General features: G+C 49.1%; 1 protein-coding gene across 5 annotated transcripts in view; it reads left to right on the forward strand.

Annotated features, from left to right (window-relative positions):
* DENND5B (DENN domain containing 5B) overlaps positions 1-17,199 on the forward strand; it is a gene marked incomplete at both ends in the record, with an annotated part of 120,574 nt that overhangs the window by 50,926 nt on the left and 52,449 nt on the right. For 4 of the 5 annotated variants that reach the window (XM_084254660.1, XM_084254662.1, XM_084254661.1 and 1 more), the window contains 3 exons: positions 3,208-3,273; positions 5,976-6,085; positions 12,095-12,755. In XM_084254660.1, the coding sequence (XP_084110786.1) occupies positions 3,208-3,273; positions 5,976-6,085; positions 12,095-12,755 (837 nt within the window). The remainder of the gene's footprint in view (positions 1-3,207; positions 3,274-5,975; positions 6,086-12,094; positions 12,756-17,199) is intronic. The other variant, XM_084254664.1, reaches the window with a different exon arrangement.

The following is a 17,199-nucleotide window of genomic DNA, read 5'->3' on the forward strand; positions in this document are numbered from 1 at the left end:
CCCTGCAGCTGGGCACAGGGCCGGCTGCTGGCTGCCAGGTCCCTGGGGTCCACCTCTCCTTGCGGCCCGAGTACAGGCTGTGGAAACCCTCCCAGAGCCAACTGACAGGGAGCTTGCCCCCCCCCCCCCCCCCGCCAGGGGCCAGCCCTCACACCCAGCCCAGTTAAGAGGCCTGTTTCTGGTGCTCTGGCATGGTCTGCAGAGCACAGGCCCTTTGTGTTATGACACATTTCAAGTACTTTGTGAATGTTAAGTAATTTTGGGGGTTGGGGGGGAAGGGGGCAAAGTAATCTATGGAGGCAGATTATGGTACTTTGTGGTGGGTGTGGTGTGGTAACATCCATCAGAAGAGGTGTGAACCTGTACCCCTACATCATAGAGTGTGTTGTCAACCAATAGATACAATGGAACCTCAATAGACATAATAAAGAAATGATTAGAGCTCAGTTCTTCCAAAACTGCCCATATACATTCTAATATGTTAAACAAGACTATCAGTCTCATGTCTTTTTCTGTTGTTGCATTGTCTTTTTTTTTTTTTTTTTGGCCAGAGATGGGGTGGGGGGGCAGGTGGTGGTGAGAGGACTTACCAGAGACAGAGTGAGGTGCAGAAAAGGCAGATTGACTGAAATCCAATGCTGAGGGGAAGCGCAGGCAAGACAGGAGAGGTCTGCTGAGCAATGTGGGTCAGCTCTCTGGCTGGGGATCAAACTCAGGCCGTGGCAATCATAGGGCTGATAGGCCACCAGGGAGGCCCAGTCATTTTAAACAAACGTGTTAAAAAATAGCTTTTGCAGTCCAGGTGGATCTAATGGTAATCCCTGCGACAGCTCCACATGAAGCAGAGAAGCACTTCTCTGAATTATTTAGACCATGGTTCACTGGACTTTGGTAATCTGGAGGCAGCAATCAAATAATTGAACCCCCAGGCCTAGTGCAGTGACTTTTGCCTATATACAATTCTCTGTGTAACTGGTCAGAGCACATTGATCTGGAATACTTTCCAGAATCTTTTTCCTTTTCTCTGAGAAAACCAGCAATGAGGGGCTTGGGTGGGGTGCACCGTGGGTGCTTGTCCTCCCAGCAGGAGGCTCTGTGCCAACACCCCGCTCCTCGGGCTCTCCTCTATGGAGTGGCCATGGGCTCAGTAAGGAGAGAAGAAACGCCTGTGAGGACCAAGGCCGTGCCCAAACTCCCCTTCCAGTGAGCGTCCACCTGCCGCACACTGAAAGCCAAAAATCCTGAAACTAGGTTTACTGATGGGAAGTTTGTCCCTGCCAGGCCACGGAGGAACGAGCACTCCTGTTTGACGTGACTTCTCCTGAGTGGGGTGCCGGGTGTCTTCTCACTCAGGCTTTAGAGCAGCAGGCATTTAGGGCACATTTTGGATGCAGGGTTTCCTTTGGCGCCTGGCAGTTTTGCGTGCGTTTGGGGTTTTGGTGGTTGGGCCCATCTTGGGGCCATGGCAGTCCCCCCGCCCTCTCCTATGAAAGCACCTGCTGGGTGCGGATGTTAGACCCCAGCGCTGGAGCTGGTGGCTATGGGTCTGCATGAGTCCTTCCCCGCCAGTCCCCATGGTGGCAGGGGCCCCCACAGGGCCATGCTGGGGTGTGTGGGCCTGCTCTGTCCCCGAGGCTGGGTGTTGGGTCACAGTGCCACTGACCTGAAAAGTCCCAGCGACTCCTGGTGACTTCAGGGCACCCTTGGACATTTGCAGCCATCCCTACCTGACTCCTTCAGTTTGGGAGGCAACTTCCCCAAACCTTTATCTTTGATTTTGTTAGGGCACGGCGGCAGGGCAAGGTGTAGAAAGTTCTGTAAACCTTGTTTGGGCTCTAGAATCCCACAATCTCATGGGTCAGGCCCATATAGAAGCTCAGCTGCATTCTCCTGGGACCTGTCCAGCCCTTGAGGTGCAGGCGGGAAGTCTCCCTGGCTCCAGGGACCTCTGCCATTGTGAGCTGACTTCAGAGACCCTAAGGTTGCAGACATTTGGATGTGCCAGAAAAGACTCTGGAAGTCCTAGCACTTCAAAGCTGCTGAAATGCAGCGCTCCGGTGTGAACTTATTAATAGTCCGCCTCCTTCACGCCTCTCCCAGAGCTCACACTTGCTGGTCAGAAGTGCCCACCAGGACAGCTGGCTGAGCCCCACCTGTAGAGCCCCTCCCAGCCTGTGTCTGCAGAACAAGTCCCAAAAGGAAGAGCACTTTCAAGATCAGGTAGAATGTATGCTTCCTCCATGTCCCTAAGTACTGGGATCTGATTTTTAAAACAGCCTCCATTTTTAGAGTAGTTGCTAGATGTAGAGACAAAATTCCAAAAGAGAATAGTCCTGCTGTATCCCAGCTGGCTCTGTAATACCTGCAGTCACTGGATACATTTGTGACAGTAAATTGGCATTGATGCCTCATTGTGGACTAAGTCTGCTCCTCTTCAGCTTCTCTTAGCGCTCACCCAGCGCCCTTCCCCTTGGAGGGGCCCCATCCTGTGTCACACATGCACTCAGCTGTCCCCTCTGTGCCTCTCGGCTGCAGCAAGTCTGCAGACCTCCCTGGTTTCATGTCCCTGGTCATTTTGATGAGAGTTGTCAGGTTTACTGGCGGTTGATCCTCTTGGAATTTGTCTGACACGTGTCCCCTGATGGGATGGGCTTACTAGGTCTGCGGCAAGACTATGGTGAACCCAGTGAGACTCTGCCCGCTGTCACCCCCAGAGACCACGCCTCCTCTTCGTCCCTGGCACACCGCCCTGGTCAGCAGCTGGTGTGGGCAGTGCTGGGCGGCAGCTGTTCTGCTCCCTGTTCCGAGGTTGGGGTGTGATTTTTAAAGTTGGCCATTGATTCTTACTCTCCTATTTATTCTATGTGACTATTAACACATTACCTTTCTCCTGATACTTCTCTTCCAATTAGCTTTAAGAAAAAGAATGCCTGCACTTTGTCCCATGTGAGTCACTGTTAGAGATGTTTCAATAGCGAGTCACTGATTTTAAAATAGAATTACTTTTTCTCTTAGTTTCCTAATTCCTAATAGTTTAGAAACTACATCCTGTTGGTGGTAAGCTACATTCCATTGATGTTAATGTACATGTAATTGCTTGCTTTAACTTTTTATTCTCATTTTCCATTCTCCAAAGTCATTTTTGCTTTTTTGTTTGTTTTTGGTTCTCTGTTCATAAAGCTTTTTTGTTTCTGTTACATCATGTAGTTTTGTACCAATGGCTAGAAGCAGATCGTCATGGCCACAGCCAAGATGCTGCCAATACGACTTCAGGTAAAAATACGAATAAACATACAAGTGGAGGTGTCAGAAATCATGATTTCAATTCACCGCTAGCCAATCATAGGTGTTTTTTTTAATTATTATTCATTTTCGCTTGGACCAAAAAAAATCAGGTTTTATTTTGTATTTCTGTTCTCTCATCTGCATCTTAATTTTCTTGAAGACCTCAAATCTGAAAAAAAATTATTTGCTTGTCTTTAAGCTCTCTTGGCAGATATGTCCTATTTTCTTAGGAGGAAAGGCTTAATTGCAGCTTATATTTAATAGGTTACTTGGCAGTATTGCTTGGAATAAGTCAATATGTGGTGGCAGTGGGAGATATTAATATTTGCACAAATTTATAATCCTTGCTCCTTTCAGGACAATGTTTAAAAAGCTGGATTTTAAGTTAAATAAAGGATGCTTATGCATCATTTCAATTTCCTAGGAATTCAAAATTGGGGATTGATTCCTTTCTCCTGCTTAGCCCTACCTATAAATTCTAAGTTAGAGGCTTATCAACCATGGGTTTAAAAGGAGAAGAAAGGGAGGCTGGTCCCCTGGCTCCCGGCTCCAGAAGGCACTGCCAGTGTTCTCTGGTTGACACTAGCAGTAATAGAATTTCTAGATAGTCGTTTTTTCTCCTAATTTCCTTCAAAATAATGTTTGCCAAGAGAGTGGCCACCCTTCTGGCGGCCGATGAGCAGGGCGGTGGCTCAGCGTTTCTCCGTTAGGCTTGTGCTGCTGCTCCTGGTGTTTGGTTTTGTGAAATTCTTTCTCTGTGGAGATGGTTTTCCTTCTCTCGCTGGTTGATTCTCGGTGCTTTGGGAGGGTAGGGTGCCCTTAGTCCACAGAAAAATCACTTTGAAAATGACTCTGTGGCCCCGTCAGTGCCTGGACATGGGCATGAGGTTGTATCCTCATTAGCCAGCTCAGGCAGCATCGCTGAGAGGTAAGTGCTGGGGCGGGTGCAGGCTGGGCTCTGTGCTCTGCCCTGCAGCAGTTCATATTTTATTTACCTTTGTAGAGGACAAAAGGCAGCAATCCTGGGGGTGGTGAAGGCAAGGCTCCCCAAGGGCTAGATGTTGTCGGGCCATACTAGAACACGGCCAGCAGCGTGGACTGTCAGAACCCGAGGGAGTATTTGGTTTGGTTTGTGTTTTCCCTCTGAAGTGAAAAGTAACCTTTTTTCTTTAATGAAGAGGTGAGCAATTAAAAATTCTTAGTGATTACATGCGAATCTAGTGTCAACTCAGAGGTCACCTCTGCCCTTCCTGAGGTCAGCGCTTCTGAACCCCGACTCTCCAGGGACATTCTTGCATTCTTGCAGGGACAGCCTCATGCTCACCAGGGGCTTGGTGGTTCCACATCCTGGTCCTGCTGCAAACACTGTGCAGCTGTCCCAGGGGTCCCTCACAGCACGTCCTGGAGCCTTGCTCTGGAAGTCTCCAGAGATGGGACCGTGGGTTGAAAGATGAGGAAAGGAAATGCTTGCGGAAGGAGTAAGGAGTAAGGGGCCTGGAGGAGATAGGCTGTAGCCAGGGTCTTCATTTAGAAACACTAGGTTAGTTGCCACAGCAGAGCTATTAAAGTTATATGCCTTTGTTCAAAAAAAGCTGCTCCAACAAGATCTGAGAGTGTGACTTTTCCCTCCTTCTGTGATCTGCTAAGTTTTACACTAAAAGGTGTCTCAGTATCCGGCTTTTCATATTTTACTGAAAATGGAAACTGAGTCTGACTAGATGTCCAAGTGTGACTCATGAATTCCCTCATGGTGTTCCCACTTGCACAAGTGCAGGTGGCAGCATTAACTTCTCAGTAGGCAGTTCATGTGTTGCACGTAATCAGAACTTACGATATAGAAAAACACAGGAGATAGAACAACATTGCTGCAGGGTCTTCTAACTCCTGAAACTCACCTATTTGACACTCAGAATTTAAGGTCCATTCACATTAAAATATTTTATGAAACTGAGGCACTTGGGGGTAACAGGTCACATGAGAATTGACAAATTATCAAGGGAATTGGTAACTGAGCTGACAGTATTGAGTCTTCTCATATATTTGGAATCACATATAATAATGCATAGTCTTTTCTTTCTCCAGAATTTTGACAGGTAATGGATTTGGCTCAAAATGACTTGTTTCTTTGAAGAGGCTAATGTGTTTCGTGTATTCTGTCTACTAAGCTAGGCATTTCAGTAGTGCCGTTTTCCAATTCTGTTGGTTCTGTTACATTTAAAGCCTGAAGATAGTCACACTTGTCAGAGATTTTTGTGGAAAAAATTGTAAAATTACCAACTTGGAGGACTGCAGCATTGGGTCTTTCTAGGTACAAACTTCAAGGTCTTAAGATGTAAGATGAACTCAACAAAGGACATTTCTTTTGTGAATTAAATATTTCCAAATACATTTCTCTTATCACTACATACTGAACAAGAACTGTGATTGTGTTACAGCAAGATTGTTTTAGCCTAGCTGGACCCTGAGCATCAGGGCTCTATGCAGGGTCTTAAAACTCCGATTCTGACATTCAGATGTAGGTCTTTTAGTAATAGTTCTTTCTTAGTTGTTCATTGAGAATTTTACAACTCAGATTCATTGTTAGAGGTGAAATTAAATCAAATCTCAAGCCAAGACATCTGTAAAGTAAAGCTACGACATCCATTTGAAAATATTCTAGATTTTAACTAATTTTTAAGTATTTGTTGTAGGTGAAAATTTTGACCAGAGTCCTTTGAGAAGAACATTCAAGTCCAAAGTCCTGGCCCACTACCCGCAGAGTGTGGAATGGAACCCTTTCGACCAGGATGCAGTGAGCATGGTGCGTGCTTTTCTTGTCCTCTCGGCCTCTTTCGCCATCGTTTTACTTTATTAAGGTAACAATAGTGCCTGCATTTTGAATGGGTACATTATTTAATTTTAATTGTGTGTGTGTGTGTGTGTGTGTGTGTGTGGATCTGGGGGTGTCAGCCAGATGTGCGGGGGGGTGGGAGGATTAACCAGAGACAGAGTGGGGAGCAGAACAAGCAGATCTTCTGAAATCCACTGCTGAGGGGAGCAGCGGGCAAGACAGGAGAGGTCTGCTGTGCCATGTGGGTCAGTTCCTTAGCTGGGGATCAAACTCACGCTACAGAGGTGATAGGGATGAGACTCAACCCTTCTGCAACCAGGAAAGTCCCTACATTATTTCATTTAATTTAATGCTTTGATAAACAATTCTGTAAGGTGGGTATTATCAACCTCACTTTACAGATGTGGAAAATGAAGCTCATAGAGGTGAGGTAAATACCCGGGGTCCCCACAGCTACTGCGTGGGTCATTTTCCGCAACTATCAGGGAAACACAGTGGGCCTGTAATAACTGACACTAGATGGCTTTGGTGAAAGTGATTTACTTTGTTCACCTGGGGCGGAAGGTATGAGATTACTTTGTCATTCAAGGAATGTTATAGAATGAACCTGGAGCTAGTGAGGTTCACAAAGTGAAGGTGGGAAGGAACTATAGGGCATTGTTTGGACATTAGTAGGAATTTATTTATAAGGGATTTGAATCAAAATAGAAAGTCACAAGTGTTGATAAACCCCTTTAGAGATTCTTAGATACAGCTCATAAATTTCAGACAATTTAGGAAAGTTGGGCCTCCACAAACTCTGAATATTAGAGTCAGAGCCCCCAGGGAGCAGACCTAGCCCAGTCACCACAGGTGCAGAGACAACTCAAGGTAGAGGCTAAAGCAGAGAGTGGGTGCTCTTGCCTATCTGGAAAGTAGGGCCAGAGGGCCCCATTAGGATGGGTGCTGGGAGGGGCATGAGTATTTGAGATGGTGGGTGCCCACCAGGCCCTCCCAGTACACTGCTGTCACATACATGCTCAGGTAACCCCAGTGAGGGTGCTGATCCATGGTTTACAAGGTTTGGAGGCCTCCAGATCACTATCACTCTCTGGCTCACTCTTTTCTGACCTGCACATGGTCTCCTACCAAGAAAAGCTGCATGACTTGGTTTGACCAGCACCCAAACCACATGGGGTCATGATGGACCCTTGGGGGTGTTTGTCCCACAGTAAACCCTCCCTGCTGGGTGTGCTCCTGGGAGACAGGAGCTACTGCTGCCTTTTTGGAGGGAGAGCCAGGGTGCTTGGAGCTCAGGTTGAGTCTTTGCAGGACACGCCAGCATGATCAGAGACTCAGGGACACAAGACAGACTTCTGTCTAAAACAGTCAGCTAACAGCAGTGACAAAAAATAAGTTACCAGCTGCTTACGCCAGCAACTTAATGGAAAGATAGTAAAGAAAAGAGCATCTAATGAGGCAATGGGGAATGTGGACAAGAGTGTAAACAGGGCCTCCCTGGTGGTGCAGGTGGTTGAGCATAGCGCAGTGGGGCTGTCCGCAGCCTCTGCAGTGCCAGTTCAATCCCGGCCGGCCGGCGAGGGTCCCACATGGCGCGGCAGACCTCTCCTGTTGCGCCCGCTGCTCCCCTCAGCAGTGTATTTCTTCAGTCTGCCTGTTCTGTTCCCTGATCTGTCTCTGGTGAATCCTCTCACCCTCCCGTACATCTGGCCTGTACCCCAGTTCTTGTATGCATGAATAAATAAAATCATTTTTTAAAAAAGAGTTTAAACAGATCATAACACTTAGTCTTCCTAAATCATTGAACTAGTTCAAAGTATAAATTAGAATGATGTCCCAAACTAGCTTCTTGCTACAATGCAAATTTGCAGTCATACCACTTCTGGGGTTTTCTGGGGTTTAATCACTTAAATGGACTAACCTTGGGACACTGGTGATAGCTTTTGCCTATATGCAAATCATTCATCTCTAAGGCATTTATTGACTTCCTTGATCTGTCTTTGATATTTTCTTTACCCCTTCCATCTGAGGTTATTCTTTTCAAGCATCAGAAGTTTCCCTCTGAAGAGTGAATATGCAGGCTTATGTTTGGATGGTCAAGCAGCACACAGCACTGTTGCTGCAAGTCGAAAAATATTTGTTGGTACTCCTCAAAAATCTCTGAAAAGCACCCCATTAAACTAGGCTGCATTTGGGTCATAGATTTACTGCCTTTAATTTCCCCTTTGATTTATTAGTGTATGCATTTGTAGAAGCTATAATTTATCCCCACCTAAAGTTATAAAGCTTTGTTCCTACCTTTAACAAAATCCCACTCCAGTGAGCCCTCGCCTTCTGTAATATCTGTCATCCCTCTAACAAGAGACAGCGGCGCTTTGAATCAGGGTCATTAATTCCACACAGAAATCAAGTACCCAACACAGTGGTCTTTGTTAAATAAAAAGAAAAAAAAAAAAATCCTGTGTGCCGGAGCAGTACAGAAGCAACAAAATAAATATAAGTGACAGATGAAATTGTTTCTGAATTAATCACTTTTTATGTCTCTTTTGGTTGTTGATGCAAAGATTTTTAATGAAAAAAATGACAAGTATCATAAAACAGACAGAACAATGGAACAATCACATATACCCACCACCCAGGATTGACTGGCGCCAACGCATTGGCTTCAGGAAGTCACCTCTTAAAAAAAAAAAAAAACAGGGCCTCCCCGCTGCACAGTGGTTGAGCGCTGGGTTGCGAAGCTGCCCACAGCCTCTGCAGCGCCTGTTTGATCCCCGGCTGCTCCCCTCAGCAGTGTACTTCGTCACTCTGCCTGCTCTGCTCCCTGCTCTGGCTCTGGTGAATTCTCTCACCCTCCCGCACTTCTGACTGTACCGAGTGCTTGTATAAATAAATGAAATAAATAAATAAATAAATAAATAAATAAATAAATAAATAAATAAATAAATAAATAAATAAATCTTTAAAAAAAAACAACAAAGTTTTGTGAGCAGAGCTGAAGCCCCTCTGCCTCCTCCTCTCCTTTCAGACCTCTCTGAGGTAACCATGACAGCTCAGGGAATGTTCCTATATGTAGACTTTGTCCTTAGGAATGCTTAGGAATGTAGCAAACCTTGCCTTGTAAGGAAGGAAACAGTGGCCAGTTCTGAGATACAGTCTACTTTGTATACTGTCCTGGGAAACATCTGATGAAATGTTTCAAGTCATTAAAGGAGTAATAACTTATAAAGCTCTAAGTTTACAAAGTACTCATTACTTTGATAACAAAGAAGGGTGGAGTGCAGTGAGGAGTCAGAGGTCAAGGGTCAAGGGTTGAACATGGAAAAAAAACCCCTGTTCAGATGCCCATCTTGCAAGCTTCAAAGAAAAAAAGGGCTGGTTTGTACTTTGTACAGAATTTGAAATGGCTGATCCTCAGTTACACCCACAGGGTTGACATCAGTGTGAAAGTGAGCCCCCATTTTGACCCAGTTAGTTCACATAGCACAATAAAATCTCAGGGGCGGGGCTCAGCCCCAGCCAGTTTCTTTATGCTGTGGCTGAATAGCGCACCCGTGTCCCAAACTCAGCCTGTCCACATCGCATTCCCAGAGCCCACCCGTGGATGGCCACCTACCTAGCGGCCTTTCTTTCTGTTCCCCTATGCTGTAGACTCCCTCTCCTTCTGTTTCTACACCCCCCAACCACCATCCTCCAGCCCCCATCCCCGAGCCCAGACCACCTGGCCCTCAGCTGCCCAGCATTTCTAGCTGCCTTCCTCTCCTTCTCCCTTCCTCATCCTCCTGCGGGCTCTTCCATGTCCCCTTCATCCAGCAAGTGCTTCTCATCACCCCTGAAGATTTCATTTCAAGCACTGATTTCCTCTGAGAGGCCACCCCTGGCCCCACCTCCCTCTGCCCTCTAGCACCGTGGGGCACTGGGAGGATGGCGCTTCATCTCGAGAGCCAGGCTTTGCACTTGGCAAGAGCTTGACTGAATAGGGCAGGGCTGTGTGCTGCTTGGTAGCAGACCAGATGAAGAGTGCAGAGAGATAATAGGACATTTGGTCAAGCAGACTCAGAGGGCCCACAGCCCTCTCTGGCGCACTGCCCAGAGCAACCTGGGGGTCTGGTCAGCTTAGACTGTGGTTTTCTGTGGGAGGGGAGGGCCTGGCTGGGTGAATGGTAGTCCCCTTAGAGATGATGAGAGATCATTGAACATCATGGACAGCGAGTTTTGATTTAGAGCTCAGTTTTTGGGAAAACAAGCCCAACAATTCATGCAATCGTTCTCACTTTCAAAGTCGAAAAGGCGATAAATAGCATTTCCCAATTCACAGTTTCCAGATCAGAAGTCGAAGTCACTTTTTTTGATTTGTAGGAACCGCATTTAGAGACACTTACATCTGTCCTCTAAAGCCTGGAAAGCCATTTCCTTACCTTGAGCACCACTTTTGGCAAAGCTCTTCCTGTAAATGTTGGGATTTGTGTGCAAGAAAGTGACAAGGCCTTCAGAGAATATTTGGCAGCTGTTCAAAAACAGTTGGAGCTGTAATCTTGTGGTTTATGATGTCAGGAAAATCTGTCCATTAAATTAAACCTTCATGTTGACTTTGGAGGTCATGGTGTGTCTCAATTTCCTATCGGGTGTGAAGAGAACTACAGGCTGAGTCAGAGATTAATGGTCTTGTTCATTCATTCATTCAACAAATAGTTATGTGCTCTGCACTATGATAAATACGTTTGAGCTTAGCCTGGAGCAAGAATGATTCAAATCAGCCTTCCTGTGGTCTTGACTGACTACACTGAATGTGTTGGGTGAGCTTCATTCATTGTGGCAGCATAGGCCCTCCCCAGGTTCTGGGAGATGGGTAGACTGCACCTCTTTTTGCATAGAACTGGGGTGTAGGCCAGAGGTGCTGGGGGTGAGAGAATTCACCAGACAGAGTGGGGAGTACAACAGGCAGATTGACTTCACTGCCAAGGGGAGTAGCAGGCGAGACAGGAGAGGTCTGCTGCGCCATGTGGGTTAGCTACCTGGGTGGGTATTGAACTCAGGCTGTAGTGGTGATAAGCACTGAGACTTAACCCCTAGGCCACTAGGGAGGCCCTGGACTGCACCTTTTGATGGGAGAATTGCAAGGTTCTGGAAGACAGTGTGGAATTAGAAATATTGTTGGAGCCATTTTTAGAAAATACAGTACAACTCAGGGAGCGGAACACGGGGGTACCCCAGGAAAACAGTTCCAACCAGAGGCCAGGCCAGTGTGCTGGGGCATAGGTGACCCAGGTGTTTTGAAGACTCCATCCTGATCTGTGCCCTGAAACTGTCTGACCTGAACTGTCTTTGGCTCCTCAGTAACTTTGTTCCCAAGTGTAACTCGGTCCCCGGATGTCCCCAGGACAGGAAGGGAGTGTCTGCTGTAAGAAGCCAAGCATGCCTGTTTCTGCCCTTCTGCAGCAGTAGGTCAAAAATCAAATCTTTCCAATGTGAATTTTTCTAGCGTCAAGTGTCATGTTTGAAAGAGCAGAAATGACCCCTTGTTTTTGTTATTCTGTGTTGAACATTGTTTCGCTTATCAAAGGAATCTGCACCCCTTTGCTCGGAAACGTAGCCCTTCTACGTTAAATATTTGTAAAGTGCTTTTGCACGTCTTGTCTTTAGGTCATAGAGAGAGCTGGTGCTATTGACCCAGAAACCAGGCCTCCGAGGGTTTCTGTGATTCTTGGGGTACTGCAGGCCTCCTGGGGCGAAGGGGGGCCTTCCTGGGTTCAGTCTGGTCTCCTGCATGTGATGCCGTGTGATGCCCTGGCCCATCCACCCGCCCTGTGCACTTTCCTCTTAGGGGCAAGGACCAGTGCAGCTCGGCTTTGAGGCTGCTTACTGATGTCGTGTTAAATCAAACCAGGTCCTTCTGAGTCCAGTGAGGTTGGCAGCAACACGGCAACATTGCTTCCTGGTTTGGGGTTCTCTGTGCTCACGCTTCTCCCTCCCCCACAGCTGTGCATGCCCAAAGGACTGTCCTTCCGAACTCAAGCCGACGAGAGGGAGCCTCAGTTCCACTCGTTCATCATCACCCGGGAGGACGGCTCCCGCACCTACGGCTTCGTGCTGACCTTCTTCGAGGAGGTGGCCAGCAAGCAGATCTGCACGGCCATGCAGACGCTCTACCAGATGCACAATGCCGAGCAGCAGGGCAGTGCCTCATCCTCCTGCAGCCTGGACTCGCTGGCCAGCAGCCTGGACGACGGGGACGCCATGTCCCTGCAGAAGCTCCAGCGCGACAACTCCTATGACATCACCAGAGACACCCTGTACGTGTCCAAGAGCATCTGCCTCATCACACCGCTGCCCTTCATGCAGGCCTGCCGCAAGTTCCTCTCCCAGCTTCACCGCGCTGTGACCTCGCAGCAGCCCCCGCCCCTGCCGCTCGAGAGCTACATCCACAATGTCCTCTATGAGGTGCCGCTGCCGCCCGCGGGCCGGTCCCTCAAGTTCTATGGGGTGTATGAGCCCATCATCTGTCAGAGGCCGGGGCCCGACGAGCTGCCACTGTCCGACTACCCGCTGCGGGAGGCGGTGGAGCTGCTGGGGCTGGAGAACCTGGTGCAGGTGTTCACCTGTGTGCTGCTGGAGATGCAGATCCTGCTCTACTCGCAAGGTAGGTCTCCCGGCGGTGCCTGCGCCCTAGCCTGTTCTGGCATGGGCTAGAGCCCAGGAGGGGCCTGTCTTGTGTGTGGGGGGGGAGGCCGGGCCAATGCAGGCTTCTCTCAGGGGCAATGGTGCAGAGAATGCTGGGAGGTGGACCCCCCCCACTGGCTCTGCTGATTGTGTTAGGGGGAAAGTATCGGGGTTGCTCTACAACAATTGGAGGGTCTCTTTAGTTAGAAGAGCCCCCTTCTCCTGATAAGACGTGATCCTCATAGAAGCAGTAAATTCCTTCTTGTGCAGCGAGAGTCCTGTTTCTGCCAGGGACTCGCGGACTCCTCGTTCTTTAGGTCACCTGAGGGTCACCTTCTAGCTGACTCCAGAAGGGGTCAGCGGGCCTGGGGCTGAGGAGGATGACTGAGAGGAGGGTGCAGTGGGAACACCCTCCCAGGCTCTCTGTGCCACCTACGTCATGGGGCCTCTGGTTATTCACCATCCCCAAACGAAGTTGCCTCCGTGGTATTTTTCAGTCAAAGTTCTCCCGACCCATCTTAAGACACTACCACAATTTGGGTTTTCTTTTTGCATCTATGGTGGTAAATGCTGAGCCTGGCCCAGATATTAGTTCCAACAGGAATATGAGCTTGCCGAGAAAATAGCCACCCAGTCCGGCTGGTGGTGACTATGAGTGTTAGGGGGAAAGGATGTCCTGAGTAAACTCCATGCAGTTGAGTATTAATAAGTCCCTTTTAAGTGTGCAGGTGAGGACCCACAGTCAGGCAATCCATTTCGTATGGGGTTGCCCTGTAATGCGAGGGCAAGCAGGTCGAAGGGCCTGTGCCCCTTAGGGCCAACCCCAGGGGGGTGGAGGGGATTTGCCTGGTGCTGGAGGGGCTGCAGTCTTGCTGCTGTGGTCTCGCTGCTTCTTCACTCTCCTTTTTTTTTTCTTTTCTATTTTAAATGGTGAGTGAGGCTGATCCAAGCAGGCTGTATTTGTACTTCCCATCTTGTGTGTGTTGTTCACACACGCTGTTCGTGTGTTGACAGCCCTTGGCGGGGCTGTGTTTCCTGCTGTTTCTTATGCAGACGTTCTTTGACCACATGTCCTGATGCCCGCAGGTCCTGGAGGTTCAGCTCCAGCTGCCCAACCTCAATCCAATCCTCTCCTCCCCTCCCCTCCCCTCCCCTCCCCTCCCATCCCCTCCCCTCCCCTCCCCTCCCCTCCCCTCCCCTCCCCTCCCCTCCTCTCCTCCCCCTCCTCTCCCTTTCCCTCCCCTCCCCTCCCCTCTCCTCTGTGTCTGAGGGATTCCCTGTTCTTCCTTTCCCACCTGCATCCCTGGGGGGCTGGGTGGCACTGTGCTGGAGGGGCAGGCTTGAGCTCATTCCCTCGGGTGATTAGCCCCCCCAGGAGGAGAAACTTCAGGTCCTTGAATTGAAAGGCTCTTCAAGGTCATTCAGCAAAGTCTTGCCCCGGAGCACCCTGACTGGAAAGCACTTTGCCCTGGGAAGCCCGGGGCCTGAGCTCAGGGCTGGGCCTGTCCCTCTGCATTGTGGCCCTGGGCCCTTCATTCATGGGAGGAAGGGGTAACAAGAGGTTTGTTTTGTTTTCTTTTCTTTCTCTCCCCTCACTCCCTGTTTGATTTTGAAGATTAAATAAGAAAGACTGTACAGAACTAGCTGCTCCATGCTCCCTGCAAGTCATCAGATCTTAAGTGGTTAGAGTGTGACTTTGTTAAACAGTCAAGGCATTTGTTTCTTGCTGGAGAGCCTAATGATCATCCTCTAATCCCGGAAGCCACGCCTTTAGGCAGAAACCTTCCACATCACAGCCCCCCTGCTAACCAGCTCTGCAGGCCTGACCTTCCAGCCCTGCTCAGTGCCCACCTTCCTGCTGTGTCAGCTTATCCCTCTGCTGCTCTGTGGAGCCAGGGGGTAGTTAGCTGGTAAAAGTTATAAGGATCTACCTATTGATTTCATTTGCAAATGAAGAAGAATGAGTATAGAGCATATGGGTTTTTTCACCAAATGAGTATTTTGGTATTTTTTATGCCAAGAGAGAGTGAGTCCTGAGATTATAGAAATATACACATATAAATGCAAACATATGTGTGTGCGTGTGTGTGAATACTGTGATAGAAAAGGCATGTGCTGAATTTTATAACCGTTCATTGAAATCACTCTTTGTTAAAACTATGGTGTAAAATGCCTGGTAAGAGTTTTGTTTTGTTTTGTTTGTTTATTTTTGTTTCTGGTTCCCGCCCCACCCCACCCCCAATTTATTCCTCTCAACAAGGGGTTAGTACTCTCAGGCGTTTTTTTGACTCAGGAAGACATTGAGACTCGGGGAAGCTAAGTACCTGGCCAAGGTCACATAGCTGTCAGTAACAGTGGGGCTGAGCTTGGGGCTGGGGACTCCCCAAAGAGGCTTGGCTGCCGGACTCATGGACTGGCACCCTCTTCAGCCTTCCCTCCTCTGTTCCCTGTATATCTCTAAGTCACTAGCTCGTGGCTCACGATGTCTATTATAAAGGTGGAAGTTACAAAATATCTTGACGTAGGCCTCCCCAGTGGTGCAGCGGGTTGAGCACAGCGCTGTGAAGCTGTCTGCAGCCTCTGTAGTGTGGGTTTGATTCTCAGCTGGCCAGGGATATACCCACATGGCACGGCAGACCTCTCCTGTCTCGCCCACTGCTCCACTCAGCAGTGTTTTTGGTCTGTCTGCCTGTTCTGCTCCCCACTCTGTCTCTCGGGAATCCTCTCACCCTCCCCCACCTCTGGCCTGTATCTCAGTTCTTGTATAAATAAATCTTTTAAAAAAACTGAGAAAAAAATACCTTGACATGGATGACGTCTGGCCCATTTGAGATGAATGAGATGAGAGTCATTATATCTGATGTGTGCCCTGGCGCCCACCCACATCCTTCCCAACTGTGTCAAGGGGCCTTTAATGTCCTCTGTAACTTCATTTCCAACCACTGATAAGCCATAACATTTAAAGCTGTTCCCACAAAAACTCAAAGGTGATGGGGTTCAGTGATGAGACGTCCTTGTCCACAGAACTGGGATCTGGTGTGCAGCCCCTTCTTCCAGACCTGGTTTGTTCTATAGGGCACTCACACACCCAGTCACTCACAGTGGTGACAGGCGGGCATTTTATGCAGAGAACACAGCCAGGAGGTAAAGGTTCTGGGGCCTAGGAGGCCAGAAAAGAGCACAGCCTGGAGCCGCCCGGAGCTCGAGGTCTAGTCCTCCTCCCAGAGGAGTCATGGGGAGTAAAGATGGGATGAACCCCAGTGTCTAACACTTGGTGCCACTAAGTCAAGTCATGTCTTGCACTCCCCTCACACTCACGTGGGCACAGCGCTGCCTGCATGCCTGCCTGTGCCCCCAGCCCCCTCTCCCTGCCACCTTCTCTGAGCTGTGCCTGAATTAACCTCATCAGAAGGTGGAGGCTTCTTGAGTTTTTCCTGAGAAAGTTGCAAGTCCTGTAACCTCAAATTGCTGGGCTTGCCCAACACAGGATACCTCCCTGGCACCACCGCCTCAATGCAGTGTCAGAACACGCTACACACACCTTTGGTGGCCCACACTGCAGCCTCCTGCCACACCTCACTGACATGGCACACAACTCGTCTCATACTATAGACCTTACCCCTCATACCTCACAGAGTCCACCTGACCACGCAACATACCCCAGACTCATAAGTCACAACTCACACCTCTCTGCTGACAGGGCACACCTCTCTGCTGACAGGGCACACCTCCACACATCCATGGCTGCACAACTGTACACACTTAACTGCATACCACAACCCCACAGCGGCCTCACTGCACACCCTACTGCAACCTAACTGCATATCCCACTACAACCTCACTGCAACCCCAAGGCACACCCCCACTGCAACCTCACTGCACGCTGCAGCCTCACTGTGTTTTGCATCCCTCACTGCTCTCTGCCCTCACTGCTCTCATTGCACGCAGCATACCTGACACCTTGCACTGCCTCCCTCACAATGTTTGCACCTCACACTTCACACCAGGTACCCACACTGCGGTCTCCCCTCTCTCGCTTGCGCCTCTAGTGCCCTGCCCTGCAGTGTAGTCATCGTTCCCTGTGAGACACTTTTCAGTAATCCTAACCATGGACGGGGCAGTTAATGATCGACAGGACACTGCTGTGCTCAGCCCCCAGCCTTTCTCGTGTGTCAGTAGAGCTGAGGGGGAAAGAGAGACAAGCAGCCCCTGACGGGCAGGAGCAATGTCCTCATGGCCAGGGTCAGATCTCATGCATGCCCTCCTCTGACCTTACAGGACATAAGTGGACTCAGCCCCTACTCCCGGGGTCACCGTGCAGTGTCCCCCGCCTCGCTCAGGCAGTAGCTGCTGCTTCCTTTCTTGCCAGGAAGCCGCATCCCCACTGCAGTGGGGCTGGTGTCCTGACACCCTCATATACTCCT

Source organism: Talpa europaea (assembly GCF_964194135.1).
Source record: "Talpa europaea genome assembly, chromosome: 15".
NCBI lineage: Eukaryota > Metazoa > Chordata > Mammalia > Eulipotyphla > Talpidae > Talpa > Talpa europaea.